The sequence below is a fragment of the Panthera leo genome, chromosome B4 (assembly GCF_018350215.1).
Source record: "Panthera leo isolate Ple1 chromosome B4, P.leo_Ple1_pat1.1, whole genome shotgun sequence".
Taxonomy (NCBI): Eukaryota; Metazoa; Chordata; class Mammalia; order Carnivora; family Felidae; genus Panthera; species Panthera leo.
In genome coordinates, this window is record NC_056685.1 from 49,363,175 (window position 1) to 49,379,908 (window position 16,734).

At 36.8% G+C, this 16,734-nt stretch overlaps 1 protein-coding gene across 1 annotated transcript in view; it reads right to left on the reverse strand.

The window, feature by feature from the left end:
• Positions 1-16,734, reverse strand: part of SLC15A5 (solute carrier family 15 member 5) — an 84,868-nt gene that overhangs the window by 50,365 nt on the left and 17,769 nt on the right. The window contains exons 3-4 of the mRNA XM_042948434.1: positions 14,151-14,320; positions 3,709-3,929 (exon numbers count right to left, since the gene is read on the reverse strand). Of these exons, the coding sequence (XP_042804368.1) occupies positions 3,709-3,929; positions 14,151-14,320 (391 nt within the window). The remainder of the gene's footprint in view (positions 1-3,708; positions 3,930-14,150; positions 14,321-16,734) is intronic.

Below are 16,734 nucleotides of genomic sequence, written 5' to 3' on the forward strand. Positions count from 1 at the left end.
CCTTTGTGGGCTCCTTGGATTGGTTTCACTTCTACAATGAGAAGAGAACACAAAAAAAGAGAAAAAATATATACTTGTGTTTACACTCTCGTTTTAAACTAAGTATGTGACACTGGAGGACCACAAAGGGAGCTGCATGAAAAAGATCTGCATAATAAACTAGCAGATAAGAAATGAAAACACAAACAAAAACCCCCAAAAACCAAAAAGCAAAAACAGAAAACTTCTACCCCATCCCAAACTCTCAGTGTAGTGTCTGAATTTCTTCATTTTTAAAATAACCCTGGGACACCTGGGTGGCTCAGTTGGTTAAGTGTCCGATTTCAGCTTGGGTCATGATCTCACGGTTCATGAGTTCGAGCCCCGCGTTGGACTCTGTGCTGGCAGCTCAGAGCCTGGAGCCTGCTTCGAATTCTGTGTCTCCCTCTCTCTCTGCCTCTCCCCTGCTCATGCTCTGTCTCTGTCTCTCTCTGAAAAATAAATAAACACTAAAAAAAAAATTTAAATAACCCTAATAATTTTCACTGAAAGCCTAACCCTAACTTGGAGCCTGTTCACATGTTCCAAACCTCTTGTTAATAAGCACAGTGTCACAGGAAAGAGGGCGTCTCTTCACTTTTCTAGTTTGTGAACTTTGTTGCAATCACTCACTATTATTCATAGTGCATAGTGTTTCTTTAATTCCCACTGGAACACAAAGCTGCTAAGTGGCTTGGAGAGGAAGTCACCCCAAATCTGTCCTTAAGAAATGGATTCTCCAAACCATTTTTCTGGCCGTGCATTCACCGCAGTAAGACTTCTGCCTTATCGCTGTATTGGGAGAACAGCACTACTCAAATACCCGAATGATAACTTCCTGTTTGAAACTTTCACTGACTCCTTCTCTGTTATCAATTGCACTATTTCAGAGGGCAGAAGAGTCAGAGTCATAAGTGCAGCTGTTAACGAGCCCACCGCTTGTAAAATGAGCCTATTGCAACGTTAACTGCCTAAACCCAGGAATGGACCGTATTTTCAGGGACATTCTTTCTATCTCTATAAAATTTGTCCTGGTGATAATTTATCTTCCAATCTTTAATTTGACCTTTAGGATTATAAACAAAGATTGCTTTGGTTGAATTCAGATGGCAAGACTGAAGGGAAAAATTAGCTAGTTCTGCCCTAGTTTAATAAAATTATTAAGCACGTATCCCCCAATCAGAGGAAAATGAAAGATGTTTTTTAAAAAAAATGCTGGCAGCAGATCGGCTCTAAGACTGAAAGGCTCCCAGCATAACTTGGGAGTTTCTGTTACTGATTTCAAATGAGAATTATTGTTAATAGGAATAAAGTTATTATCGGCATGAATCACAGACACAGAAACCTGTTAACTTAATAATGTGGTGAATGTACTATTAATCTTTAGTGAAGCAATATTAATATATTGCCTAATTTAAGAAAAGGCTCCAGTGTCTTGAAAGCTTGAAATCATTTCTGCTTCTGCCTCAAGTTCTGAAATCATCCCCTTTTAAAATTTTAAATACTTTTATTTCATACAAGCCTCTGAGTATTCAGAAATAATTGCTGTCAATAGAGATTCATTTTCACCTTTGAGTGGCCAGTAATGTCAAATGGCAACATCATGAGCCTTAATATCAACATATTTTAAATGTATGCCTTGGAACTGAAGGTCAATAATGGCTACTAAATTTAAAATATGGAATTCGAGGATGTTTTATTCTTGGTGCTTTGATCGCCTTTATGCTGGTGATTATTTCATCTGAAGGTAAAAATCTAATTTCAGCCTGTCCCGTTGGAAGTTTCCTCCACCTCCCTTGAGAAATACATTCTAAACTTTTTTGAAAAATCTTTCTGGCATGATATTACTGTGTATGATTTTGGCACCCGTACGTCTGTGTCAGGGGTTTTTAACCCGGCTGCAAGGGAGGCATTGTGGGGAACAGAAAAGCATGGTTGTTGATCCCAGCCCTGAGTTGAAATGCCATTTTTAGTAGGGTGACTGTAAGCAAGGTGCAAGTTACTTAATGTCTCTGAACCTCAGATTTAACATCATAATATCAGCCATCGTAAACTTGCTGTGGGAATTAAATGAGATACTATGATGTCATCTTTTAGGAGCTGTGACACATATAAGTGATCAATAACTGGGCCTCTAGATTTAGTGAGATAGTTAAAAGTTGGTTTATTGAAATATATGGTAATTTATGTCAGATTAAAAAATTATGTCAGTTTGCAAAAAAGGCTTGAATTTAATAAAAAAAATCAAGTGTCACTGCGTTATGAAGATAAATTTGTGCTGATTGCATAGAAGGTTTGAGGCTAGCTATGGACCACTTAGTAATTTTGTACTTATTATTAATTTTATCATTTTAAGATGTATATGATATTAATGATCATTTATACTGGTAATATTTTTGTCTTTTTGTGCTAGTTCCTACTGTGGAGTCAGGAGGGAGGCTGAATCTACTAAATCAACTTAGCTTTCATGTATTGTTTACAGCAAGGGTTCTTGGGAAACTTTTTGCAAAGGGCCACACAGAAAAAATTTCCACATACTGATTCTATTGCAACCACTGGACCCTGCTGCTTCATACATAAGGAGACATAGAATGGCTGTGTTCAAATAAAACTTTATTTATTGACCCTGAATCTTGAATTTGATAGAATTTTCATGAGCCATAAAATAGTTTTTTATTTTGATTTTTTTTCAAGCATATGAAAATATAAAATCCATTTTATCTTGCATATAAAAAAATTTTATCTTGCAAAAAAAAAAAAGCGGTGGGCTGGATTTGGCCTGCAGGCAGTAATTTGCTGACCCCTAGTCTATTAGAGCAAGCATTATACTACGAGCCAGCAGGTAGATTTGTTTTTCCTTTCATAATTGTGTGACTTAGCCATCCCTTCCAAAAATCGCTTAATTTTACTGAGCGTCGGTTTCTTCTTCAACAAACGAAGTAGTTGAGTAAATTAGTCTCTAAGTTTCTTTTCAGCTCTATTGCTCTAGGATTTGTGAATATAACTCAGATCATTAGCCATTTAAATTTCAAGTTGTGGGCTGACAGCAAATATAGTCCTGAATTTCTTCAGACTTTATAATCATTTATATTTCTTCCTAAGAAAGTTAGTCTTTGACCATTATCACATTGGAATTATTTTTTATCACATATATTTATAAAAGTTGCTTTGGCCTTGCTGTTTTTCCCTTTCATTTCTCCACCGCATAGGGACTGAATCACCAAGGAACTAAGGGTGGGTGGGGAAAGAATCACTTGTTCATTAGCACATGTACTTAAGAGTACAGTGGAGGTGGTACTTCAATCAGTCAAGTTAGCTACATGTGAGTACTGGCTTTTAAAGGTTTAATGAAGGAGGAAGGCAAAACCTTTGGTTAAAAAAAGGTGGGGGAATTGCCCATAGATTTCATTTTTTCATGCATTGCTCTTATGCCTTGTGACCATGCACTCCGAAATATCGTCCACAATTTCTGGAAGACATTTCTCGTTTTACATACTAGGTTCTCAGGTATACCTCTGCCTGACCCCACTTGTCTCTTCAAATTAGAGCCTGTAATGATGAGAAGCATTTATGGGATAACTGCCTGACAAAGTATATGAGAAGAGCTTGTTGGGATGAAAATAGTTACTGGTAAGGTTCACATGCAATCATTTTATTGTTTTGGGGGTAATATTAATTACCCCTCCTTACCTGCATGATGCATATTCTGTAAAGGAGCTGAAAAATGAGGAGAGGGAGACAGGTGAAGAAAAATTTTGTATCTTCCACGTGAAGCTCACTGTAGCAACCACCATTTTTTTTCTTGGCGTGGTCTAACCAGCTGGTCACATCTCTGGCAAGACGGCAATATTGCAGACAGCATGTTTTCAGTGCATTAACAAACACCCCAAAGGTTGTCAGGAGGGAGTAGCCTGCAATGAATTTGAAATGTTATGTATTAGTAAAGGAATTGTTCTTCAATTTTCCAAGATGTCAATCAGAAAGATGACAATTGCAAGGATGAAGGGCAGTAAAGTGAGCGAGAAGGTTTTAGCACTCAAGGGGCTGAATTCAAAGGAACAAGCTTCTGACAAGGGTTCTGGCATCCTGGTGACCAGCCCAAGGTGGTGCTTGACAGCTGATGTAAAAAATGAAAAAAGTAAGATCAATGGGAACATACTAAAAAGGGAAGAAAGGTGACAAAATAAAACACCAAAGTAAGAAATTCCACAATCTCTTAGAAGTCTAACTCATTAATGAACAAGACAACCAGAACTTTCTTTTACAGCCTTAACACAAAGAACTATTACTATTTTTGTAATATAAACTCTTATATAAATAATCCTCACTTGTCAGGTAGAGGGTGGTTTCTTATTTTGACATGGAAATGAAGCAAAATGTATTCTCTGCTTTGACTTTATCCTTGAATTTCAGATGTAAGGTTAAGCTTTGAACCCTTCAAATGACTTTATACATGTTGATAGTGTCACTAAAAGTTCAGATTGGATTAGCTGGCTTTTGACTTTTCCAGTAGTTTCCTCTGGGTTTATATGGCTGTCACTTTGGCATCAGAAGCATTTTATTGCTTCAGATGTTAGCAGTCACTTACTGCTCGTGATTTGCAACCTCATTGTTGCTTTTTTTTTTTTTTATGATCTTTCAGATTCCACCTTTTCTTTGACTCCATTAGGACTTCCTGATACAAAACAGATAAGAGACTACCCCCCTCCCCTGTTTAGTTAGCAATTCAGTGCGCCATCATAATTGTTACAATTTTTCATAGTACTCCCTTGACCAAATAAACCCTTCCACAAATTACATAGACACCAAACCATGGTTGAGGGATAAATGATATAATAAATGTAAAAATGTTTGAGTTTCTCCCAAGAAGGCCGCTATAAAAACGCAGAGTATAGTTTGATTGTCATTTTGTTTACGTTCAAGTTTCCCACAATAAAATGCTAGATGAAATACATTCTAACCAAATTCATTTAAATGCCACAGAGTATTGGTTTTTATATTTAAATAAAGAATATTTATTAATATTTCTTTTTATGGTTATAGAGTGATTATATTGATTTGATCTCTTTTAAGAGTTGTAATAGACCTATTATGTCAGGCTTTGATTAATTGAGGAAGCTGGGGGCCTGGTAATTGAATATGGAACCTTTAACCTCTAAGTCACTGAATCAAATCCAGCCCAAATTGGTAGTGACCAAGAATGATTACAGCAGTGGCTCTTTGGTGGCCTCTGTGAAGTGTGTTGAGGTCAAGTGGAAGTATGTCGGAATAATTGCATCTCCTATGAGCTCATATCTGTAGTCACTATTGCCAGACACAGATGAAAGCCCAGGGACTGAGAGGGCCAAGGGAACAGAAGCACCTGTGAGTGGTTGTGTCTCTTAGGAAAGAACAGGGACATCTTTTTATTATTGCAGGAAGAACTGCTCTATTATGAGACTTTCCTAGCTATTTCAATTAGTTGAGTTAAGATTTTAGTAAGACGAGAGCTGAGAATGTCTTGATGAACAGCCTGGAGACTGAATTTGAACAGTTCTGGGTGAGGAGGCTTAACTCCCTGACATTCCCTTGTGATCTCGCCTCTGTTGCTCATCAACCTGTTCTCTGCTCACCTTTTACAAAAGAGTGCTGTGCAGATAGTAGGGTTATTACTGGCATTAATCCAACATGTTCTATGCTTTCAAATAGGCTTTATGATGAAATGATAACTATTCACAAGAAGAAAGAGTATTTCCAAAAATATTCTCCCTAATTTTCTATTTTTTAAATTCAGGAAATTACATTAAATACGTTTTGAACTCATTATTCCTTTTTTGTTTAAGTAAGTCACTATTTGTTGCAAAATAAGCTTGCATCTGCTCTTAATGCATGGTAAGTTGATACCTGCAGTATTATTAAACAGTTAAATACCTTTATCATTTCTATTTTTTTTTCATTTTTAAGAGTTAGAGAGTGCAAGTGAGGGAGAGGCAGAAAGAGAGCAGCCCTGTCTGTGCTGACAGCAGCCCTCCTGATGTGGGGCTTGAACTCATGAACTACAAGATCATGACCTGAGCTGAAGTCAAATGGTCAACCGATTGAGCCACCCAGGTACCCCGCATATTATTTCTAAGGAGAAGTAGTTTAGATTATTGCTTCTTGAACTAGTTGTGTTAAAAAAGGTTTTTAAAAAAAGTCTCAACTATTATGGTCAATACATTTTTAAAATATAATAAAATGGAATACCTAAAGAATAAAACAAAGACATATAAAATATAAATCATGATATTTTTATTATTACATTCAACAGACATAAAATCTAACTTTCTGTAAATATTCCTACATGTTTTCTCTCAGTGTCTATATTTATTTTGTTGCACTCCAGTAACAAACAGTTCATTGATCAGCACTTCTCCGCGGGCAAGGCTTTGAGTAGCACTGGCTTCAACTGAATACACACTTTGAAAAATGAATTTATTTAAACAAGTAAAATTATATCTGATAGGGTGATATGAAACAACAAAAACAAAATGGTTAAGAACAAGAAATGACTGGGGCGCCCGGGTGGCTCAGTTGGTTAAGCATCCAACTTTGGCTCGGGTCATGATCTCACAGTTTGTGGGTTCGAGCCCCGTGTCGGTCTCTGTGCTGACAGCTCAGAGCCTGGAGCCCCCTTCGGATTCTGTGTCTCCCTCTGTCTCTGCCTCTCCCCTGCTCATGTTCTGTCTCTGTCTCAAAAATAAATAAAACATTAAAAAATTAAAAAAAAAAAAGAACAAGAAATGATCGATAATGAATGAGGTCTAGAATTTTAGCGAGGCCAGCAAGGGCACATAATTGATTCCAAACAAATGTGAATGCAATAATTCATTCATTCAACATATTAAGTACCTACTATGTGCCCAGGACTTTCATTCTTGAGAATACAGTGGTGAACAAGACTCACAAATCCCTCAGTTATCTTTCTGGTGGGGGAGACACTAACCAAGCAGAAAAATATCAGGTGAGTTCAATGATGAAACCAAAATGGACTGATAAGACAGACACTCATTATGAGATACAGACACAACCAAAAGAGTAGAAATTTGAACTGAGGACTGAATGACTGGAAGTAGGGAAAAGACATGGAGGAAGCATATGCCAGGCATGCCATAGGGTAGAAATGAGCTGAGAGAGATTCAGGAATGGTACAGGTCGATGAGGCAATAGCTCAGTTAGTAAGAAGATTGGAAGGAAGTGAGGCCCAAGAGTTGGTCAGAGATCAGACTTTACAGGCTCAAGTATGGAGCTTGGAGTTTCCCCGCCTCAGTGTTATGGGAAACCATTAAAAAATTTTATGCAGAGAAGAGATATTATAGGATGTGTACTTGGATAATACATTTTGGAAAACAAGAAGGGAAGCTGAGAGAGGGCGAGAGGTAGTGGTGACTTGGATGTAGTGGTAGCAAAGAAGAGAAGCAGACAGAATAGGATGTATGTTTGAACAACTGGCAGTATTTTCTGATGTGGGGGGAGTTTGAGCAAAAGAGAAAATTTGAGGATGACTACTTATTTTTCTCCTAAAAAACTGGGTGTGGGTGACTTACACTGAGACAGGGAACACAAGAAAGGGGCTCGGTTGCAGTTGAATGAATCAGGAGTTGAATTTTGGTCAGGTTAAGTTTGAGAGGACCATTAAAAAACCAAGTTAAAATGTTGAGCCTTGTCTTCAAGAAATGTACGAAAATCTCTTATCTTCTAATGACTTATTTTCTATTCATTTTTGAGAGCTCATATCTTTTTGTTTCTGTATTTGATTTTATTATTATCTATTTTTATTTTTTTTAAGTCAGCTTCATGCCCAGAGTGGAGCCCAACACAGGGCTTGAACTCACAACCCTGAGATCAAAACCTGAGCTGAGATCAACAGTCGGATGCTTAACTGACTGAGCCACCCAGGAGCCCCCTTTGTATTTTTATTTTGATGAGGTTTTGAGAGAGAGCAATGAATGCATGGTCAATCTACAATTTGATTAGAAGTCTTATTTCTGAATTTCACAATACATATATATGAATGGAAAAGGGAGAGAAACTGTGTAAGAATGTATTAAATTGAAAAGTAAAAGTTTTCCACCATAAAGAAAGGTCCAATAGAAGTTGGATATGTGAGTTTCAAGGTGAGGTCAATATGAACTTGAGTGTTTTGGGGTATAGTTGCCATTACAAACTGTGGGATTAGCGATCACTTAAGAAAAGAGTGTGGGAAGACATGGGGTCCCTGGAATGCATCCTAGGGCTCCACATCAGTTAGAAGACTATCATGGGAGAAAAGTTAGCCAAGGCAATTGAGAAGGAGTAGATAAGGTGCTATACAGGTTTTAAGTCAGAGGGAAAGAAGGCAGGGATGTAGCAAGCCTAAATTGATCAGCTGGACTGGGAGGGAGTCACAAGGTAGCTAGAGAAGGCAAGGGAAGGAACTGTACAGTAATCTGCCCAAGGAGAGCAGCGGTTGTCCCATCAAACCGTGGAGTTATCCCCGAATGTTAGGGATATCCTGTTGAAAACATCTACGTCTAGATATCGCACCATCTTCTTGGATTCATCCATTAGACTTAATAGAAAATTCAAGCCTTCTGTACAAATAATTTTGGGTGTCGTGTAGACTCAGCTTTTTTAAAAAATCCATTGTCATTATAATTTTCAAATTGCTTTTCTGCACCAGGAGCAGAAATGGGAAGTTGAAAAAAAAAAAACTGGAATGAAAATACAATGGAGACTTCAAGCTCTGGTTCAAATGTGCATGGCAAACACACCAGGCGTGCACATTTTAAAATAAAACAGATGAGCTATTTTAAATGTTTTATTGCAAAACTTAAAGATTGTAGCTATTACTATTTTAAAAAAACTTTAGAAAGCAATTTTTCTATTCTTTGTACCTTTAAGTCCTTGGCTCTGATGTTCTGCTCCTCTGACCTTGATCTAATCATGAATATCTATGCTACTTAATTATAATAAAAAAAGCCTACATTGCACTCTGATGGTAGATGCACATTTTTTCTTCTTTGGTCACCTGCCAGTTCTCAAAATTATAGCAGTGGGAAGAAATGCAAATGAAGGCCGTGCTTGACAGCTAAACATAATGGAATGCATGGTCCACATTTGAAAAGTTACCTTAAAATAAAAGGTAGCATATAAAAAATCATTTCTTTAAGGTCACCTATGGCTTTGAATTACAGCTTTGAGGAATTTCCAATTTAGTCATCAGAGAAGAAGAAGCCAAAATAAGGATTATATACTTTTCTAAGAGGGAAGACAGAGTTTTACCACATCATAGTTGGGTGATCTTATAACTCGAAAATAGAAAACAAAACAAAACTAAAAACAACGAGGTATTCACTTTATAGAGTATTGTGTAAAGTAAACTACCCGCGAACATTTTCTATTATACTTTTGGTTGCTGGTAATAAAATTTTTCCTTGTAAATTTCCAAAGAAGGGTTACTTTATCATATGTTAAAATATGTAACATATGGACTACAAATAGATTGGCGGTGAACAGTTGATTATATGTATCTGTTCTTACTTGAAGAATTGCATTTCTTAATTCAAATAAGTATATTCTCAAATAAGAAATCAGGAAGCAAATGGATGGATGGTGTATCGTTATTTAGAAAAATTTGCATCTAAAAATGTTATGTATATATAAAATTTTAAAAATTGTAAAGATATATATTCACAAAAATCCAGAAGTATTTGATAATTACACACTCCAAAAACGGCTAACATTGTCTTTCAATAAAACTCTATACTTTCCATTTTTCTCTTTTTTGCTATCTGGGGCTGACAAAGACTGTCTCTCAGACACCTTTTTTGCACATTGAACCCATTCCACAGACCATCAGGAGGATGTGCACTGCTTAGCTGTGATCCACAGACCATAGGACTCTGACAAACAGGGGCAGGGGCTTCTGTGTATGATATTTTCCATGCTCCCATATGTAGTATAATAAAGTGGGCTCCGGTCTGAGAAAAATAAGGCTTGGGTTCTGGTTCCACTTCAGCTATTTTCCACGAGGTCCTTGGTAAGTCTTTTATTTAATTATGCCTCAGTTTCTGCACTCAGTTTAATGATAACAGACACTGAACATTTACCATATTCCAAGCATTTATCAGACACAGGAATACCCAATTATAATTATAAGTAGATAGTTTCAAAATAATATGGTAGATAGGGGCGCCTGGGTGGCTCAGTCCTTATCCAACTTCGGCTCAGGTCGTGATCTCATGGTCTGTGAGTTTGAGCCCCACATCGGGCTCTGTGTTGACAGCTCAGAGCCTGGAGCCTGCTTCCGATTCTGTGTGTGTGTCTCTCTCTCTGACCCTCCGCCCACTCATGCTCTGTCTCTCTCTCGGTGTCAAAAATAAATAAACATTAGAAAAAATTTAAAAACAAAATAATATGGTAGATAAAATGGTAAAGATTCGAAGAGGTGCTGCTTCATATATTGCAGAGCAAAGCATATGGAGTCTGAGCTATGAAAGGATACATGGTACCCACTCTGCCCACGTCACAGGTATGGGGGAGGGGAGGATGAAGTAACATTGGTGAATGTATTTAATTTTTAAAAATACAACTCACTGCATCATTCTTAGTGATAGCAGCTGTATAGACAACTATACAGTAAAAAAAAAAAATGTTAGAAATTAAGGCCACAGTCAGACAAGATAGATAAATAAATTGTCAGACTGACCAAAGGAACAGAATAGAAACTCCAGCAGTGCAAGTGACTGTATACAATGAAGGTGGCATCTCACATTAGTGGGGAAAATGTAGACTTTTAAATAAGTGAGGCTGGATAAGTTGAGAGTTACAAAGAAAAGTGATAAAGTTGAGTTCACTCTTAAAACCTATTTTAATATACTTCGAAATGGGTCAGAGATACAAAGGTAAAAAAAAAAAAGAATATGAAAACTGACATAAAACATGAGAGCATTTCTTTATAATCTGAAAGTGAGGAAAACTTTTCCAACATGATTCTAAATATAGAAGCAATTAGGGAGAAGAATGATAAATTTTATTATAAACATAACCACTCCCCCCAAAGAAAAGACAAACAGACTTAAAAATCTTGTGCATGGAAAATAACACAAGAATGGAAGTTAAAAGATATTTGATAAATGGGGAATAATATTTATAACTTTTATCATATACAAAGAGTTAACATCTCCACTATAGAAAAATCTTCTAAAAAATCAAAAGTGCACAATCCTATAGGGAAAAAAATGGACTAGATGTATGAATAGATAGTTCACTGAAAGACATACAAATTATTCTAAGCATTGAAAAGACATTGGTTCAACTTTTCTCATAATAAAGGAAATGTCAATTAAGACTTTAGTGAGATACCATTTTCCACACTCAAATTGGTAAAAATTCAAGAGTTTGACATTACTCTGTTGTAGAGACTGTGGGGAAGTGGGCATTCTCATGCATTTTGGTGGAAACACATATGGTACAACCACTATGGAAGGGAATTTGCCAAAATATAGCAAAATTGTATGTAAATTTACTTTTTTGGCTTAACAGTCCTACTTTTAAGTTAAGCTAGGGAAAAAATGCAAAGAGAGGATTGCATCAAGCTATTCAGTAGATTCTACTTAACAGCAAAAGCAAAAAAAAGAAACCAAAAGCAACCCAATGTCTGTCAACATGAGATTGGTAAAATAAACAATGGCTTACTACACCATGGAGTACCAGGCAGCTATAAAAAGGAATGGGGCATATTTTCAAATACAATTATGACACGATCCCTAGGTCATATTAACTAAGAAATCAGGTGAGAAAAGTGAGTAGTAATACACTACTGCTTATATAAAGAGGGGAAAAATACATACATGGAGACATACACACACATATAAAATTTTAATATTTTCCCTTATTGCAAAAATGGGAGGATAATTCTTTACAAATGTGTAAACAGGGGCACCTGGGTGGCTCGGTTGGTTAAGCGTGAGACTTTGGCTTAGGTCATTATCTCATGGCTCATGGGTTTGAGCCCCATGTTGGGCTCCATGCTGACAGCTCAGAGCCTGGAGCCTGCTTCGGATTCTGTGTCTTCCTCTCTCTCTGCCCCTCCCCTGCTCCTGCTCTGTCTCTGTCTCTGTCTCTCAAAAATAAATACAAAAACATTAAAAAAAAATTTTTAATGTAAACAAACACCTAAGGGAATAGGAAGGTATATAGGAATATAAATAGACCTTGTTTTGTACATGAATTTAAGATACATGAAACTATTTCCGTGACTTAAAACAAAATTAAATTTTAAAAATATGTCTAAGTATGAAGAAAAATGGAACAAATACAGTTAATTGTGTATAAAGTTAGTGACATAACCAGATGGAGAGAAACTATAATAAGTAACTTTAAAAATAATAATTTTGGTGTACATTCCTAGGGTTTATAACATAAAGAAAAACACCTGCAAGAGTATTGAAACTGTTCTCAACAACCATACTGGTGGTGGTAGTGTCAGTCTAAGACTACTAAGGGGGCATCTGGGTGGCTCAGTTGGTTGAGCATCTGACTTCAGCTCAGGTCATGATCTCACCATTTGTCAGTCTGAACCCTGTGTCAGGCTCTGCGCTGACAGCTTGGAGCCTGGAGCCTGCTTTGGATTCTCCCTTTCCCTCTCTCTGTCCTTCCCCTTCTCTCTCTCTCTCTCCCTCTCTCTCTCTCTGTCTCTCTCTGTCTCTCTCTGTCTCTCTCTCAGAATAAATGAATAAACTTAAAAATAAAAACAACAGATCACCTATGGAAGATATTGAAGCTCAACTCATTAATTTGAAAGTCTAAAAATAGAGGAAAAAATTGAACATTTGCTTTCTTTTTCTTATATAAACTGTACTTATGTATAATTAGTTAATGAGGAGACATTTCTCTTTATAGAATTATTTCAGCTAATAAAGGAGGAAACAGAATATCACCACCTTGCAACCTACAGTGGAGTATGGACTTGAGCAGAAATTTTCAGTGGGGACTGTTACTGCAAAAGCAGAGATAATCAGACATCATGCCTCTTGGCCAAAGTATATAACACCATCTATGAAGGAATTTTGCCCCCACTCCCAAATCTTAATATGATCAAGCATCTAGGTCTTTCAGAGAATTTACAGGACATAAGAAGGAGAAATGTCTGACACATGTGGATGTAATGAGAGAAATCGAGAATATGAGAAATGCTCCATGGAATATTTAGATTTCTTTAATAAATTGAAAAGAGACAGAAATGAAAGAGGAAGAGACAAATGAAAGGGGAATATAGTAGATTTAAGGAACGTATTTGCCATTTGGAATGTACAAACCTTATTTGGATTTGATTTGAACAAAGCAAAAAATAAACAAATTTTTAAAATGGAAGCAGAGGGGTTCCTGGGGGCTCAGTTGGTTAATCGTCCAACTTCGGCTCAGCTCATGATCTCAAAGTTATCAAGTTCAAGTCCTGCATAGGCTCTGTGCTGACAGCTCAGAGCCTGGAGTCTGATTCTGTCTCTGTCTCTGTCTCTGTCTCTCTCTCTCTCTATCTCTCTCTCTCTCTCTCCCTGCTCTTCCCCTGCTGTGTTCTGATTCTCTATCAAAAATAAAAACATTTTAAAAAATGAAAGGTAAATAAAAATTAAAAAATGACGACAGAGATTTTTAACAGTGACCAGATATTCAATGGTGTTAAATTCTCACTGTGTGTCTTTCATTGTGTGTGTGTATGTAATAATGACATCGTGAATATTTTTTAAAGTATGTAATTTACACACATATGCACAAATGAAATGCTATAATGTTTCATTATTGCTTCAAAATTACCAAGAGGGATGGGGAAAAGAGTGAGTGGAGTTGATAATAATTGAAGCTGAGAGCTCGATAGAGTGGTTACATGATTTTTTTCTACTTTTGTTTATGTTTAAAAATAACCCATTAGTAAACCTTTTTTAACAAGGGAAAAGTAAAAGAAATTAGAGATTGTTGATATTCTTGGAGACTTTGTTGCTCTCAAGTGTAGTAATTGGTAGAATCTACAAATTCTGTGAGTTGAAAGAGAAGTTACCGGGGATCAAAGAGGAAGAAATGTGTCGAGAAAACCATGAAAACCAAAAAATTAATGTAGAATGTGGTTTACTTACATTTTTCTGGCTGATGAATCAGGTTACAGTGCATCATATGAAGAGTTATCATGGCCATAAGTGTAGACATAGAAGGAATGAGTAAAACCAGGGCCCAGGCCCCTGAGTGCTGAATGTAAGATATTCCCAGAAAGACAATGGTTGCTTTCAGGTTCATGATCCAACAAAACCTGGGGTGCACAGATGGAATTAAAAATACCATTCAGTTACCTCAGACAACAATCACAAATTTTAATGCTTTTGTATACATTTCTTTTTAATTTAATTTTTTATTTTTTTAAAATTTACTTCCAAATTAGCTAGCATACAGTGTAACAATGATTTCAGGAGTAGATTCCTTAGTGCCCCTTACCCATTTAGCCCATCCACCTTCCCACAACCCCTTCCGTAACCCTCAGTTTGTTCTCCATATTTACGAGTCTCTTTTGTTTTGTCCCCCTCCCTGTTTTTATATTATTTTTATTTCCCTTCCCTTATGTTCATCTGTTTTGTCTCTTAAAGTACTCGTATGAGTGAAGTCATATGATTTTTGTCTTTCTTTGACTGACTAATTTCACTTAGCAAAAAACCCTCCAGATCTATCAATGTAGTTGCTAATGGCAAGACTTCATTCTTTTTGATTGCCGAGTAACACTCCATTGTATATATATACCACATCTTCTTTGTCCATTCATCCATCGATGGACATTTGGGCTCTTCCCATACTTTGACTATTGTTGATAGTGCTGCTATATACATGGGGGTGCATGTGTCCCTTTGAAACAGCACACCTGTATCCTGTGGATAAATGCCTAGTAGTGCAATTGCTGGGTCGTAAGGTAGTTCTATTTTTAGTTTTTTGAGGAAACTCCCTATTGTTTTCCAGAGTGGCTGCACCAGCTTGCATTGCCACCAACAATGCAAAAGAGATGCTCTTTCTCCGCATCCTCGCCAACATCTGTTGTTGCTTGAGTTGTTAATGTTAGCCATTATGACGGGTGTAAGGTGGTATCTCATTGTGGTTTTGATCTGTATTTCCCTGATGATGAAGGATGTTGAGCATCTTTTCATGTGTCAGTTGGCCATCTGGATGTCTTCTTTGGAGAAGTGTCTATTCATGTCTTTCACCCATTTCTTCACTGGATTATTTGTTTTTTGGGTTCTGAGTTTGAGAAGTTCTTGATAGATTTTGGATACTAACCCTTTATCTGATATGTCATTTGCAAATATCTTGTCCCATTCCTTTGGTTGCCTTTTAGTTTTGCTGATTGTTTCTTTTGCTGCGCAGAAGCTTTTTATTTTGATGAGGTCCCAGTAGTTCATTTTTGCTTTTGTTTTCCTTGCCTCTGGAAACATGTTGAGTAAGAAGTTGCTGAGGCCAAGATCAAAGAGGTTTTTGCCTGCTTTCTCCTCGAGGATTTTGATGGCTTCCTGTCTTACATTGAGGTCTTTCATTCATTCTGAGTTTATTTTTGTGTATGGTGTAAGAAAGTGGTCCAGGTTCATTCTTCTGCATGTCGCTGTCCAGTTTTCCCAGCACCACTTACTGAAGAGACTGTCTTTATTCCATTGAATATTCTTCCCTGCTATGTCAGAGATCAGTTGGCCATATGTTTGTGGGTCCATTTGTGTGTTCTCTATTCTGTTCCATTAATCTGAGTGTCTGTTCTTGTGGCAGTACCATACTGTCTTGATGATTACAGCTTTGTAGTATAGTTGAAGTCTGGGATTGTGATGCCTCCTGCTTTGGTTTTCTTTTTCAAGATTGCTTTGGCTATTTGGGGTCTTTTCTGGTTTCATACAGATTTTAGGATTATTTGTTCTAGCCCTGTGAAGAATGCTGGTGTTAGTTTGATAGGGATTACATTGAATATGTAGATTGCTTTGGGTAATATCGACATTTTAATAATATTTGTTCTTCCTAACCAGGAGCATGGAATCTTTTTTATTTTTGTGTGTGTGTGTCTTCTTCAATTTCTTTCATAAGCTTTCTATAGTTTTCAGCATATAGATTTTTCACCTCTTTGGTTCGATTTATTCCTAGGTATTTTATGTTTTTTTTGTGCAACTGTAAATGGGATCAATTGCTTGATTTCTCTTTCTGTCGCTTCATTGTTGGTGTATAGGAATGCAACGGATTTCTGTGTGTTGATTTTATATCCTACAACTTTGCTGAATTCATGAATCAATTCTAGCAGTTTTTTGGTGGAATCTTTTGGGTTTTCCATATAAACTATCATGTCATCTGTGAAGAGTGAAAGCTTGACCTCCTCCTGGCCGATTTGGATGCCTTTTATTTCTTTGTGTTGTCTGATTGCAGAGGCTAAGACTTCCAATAGTATGTTGAATAACAGTGGCGAGAGTGGACATCCCTGTCTTGTTCCTGTCCATAGGGGGAAAGGTCTCAGTTTTTTCCCATTGAGGATGATATTAGCGTTGAGTCATTCATATATGGCTTTTATGATCTTGAGGTATGCTCCTTCTATCCCTACTTCTTGAGGGTTTTTTCAAGAAAGGATGCGGTATTTTGTCAGATGTTTTCTCTGCATCTATTGAGAGGATCATATGGTTCCTGTCCTTTCTTTTATTGATGTGATTAATCACG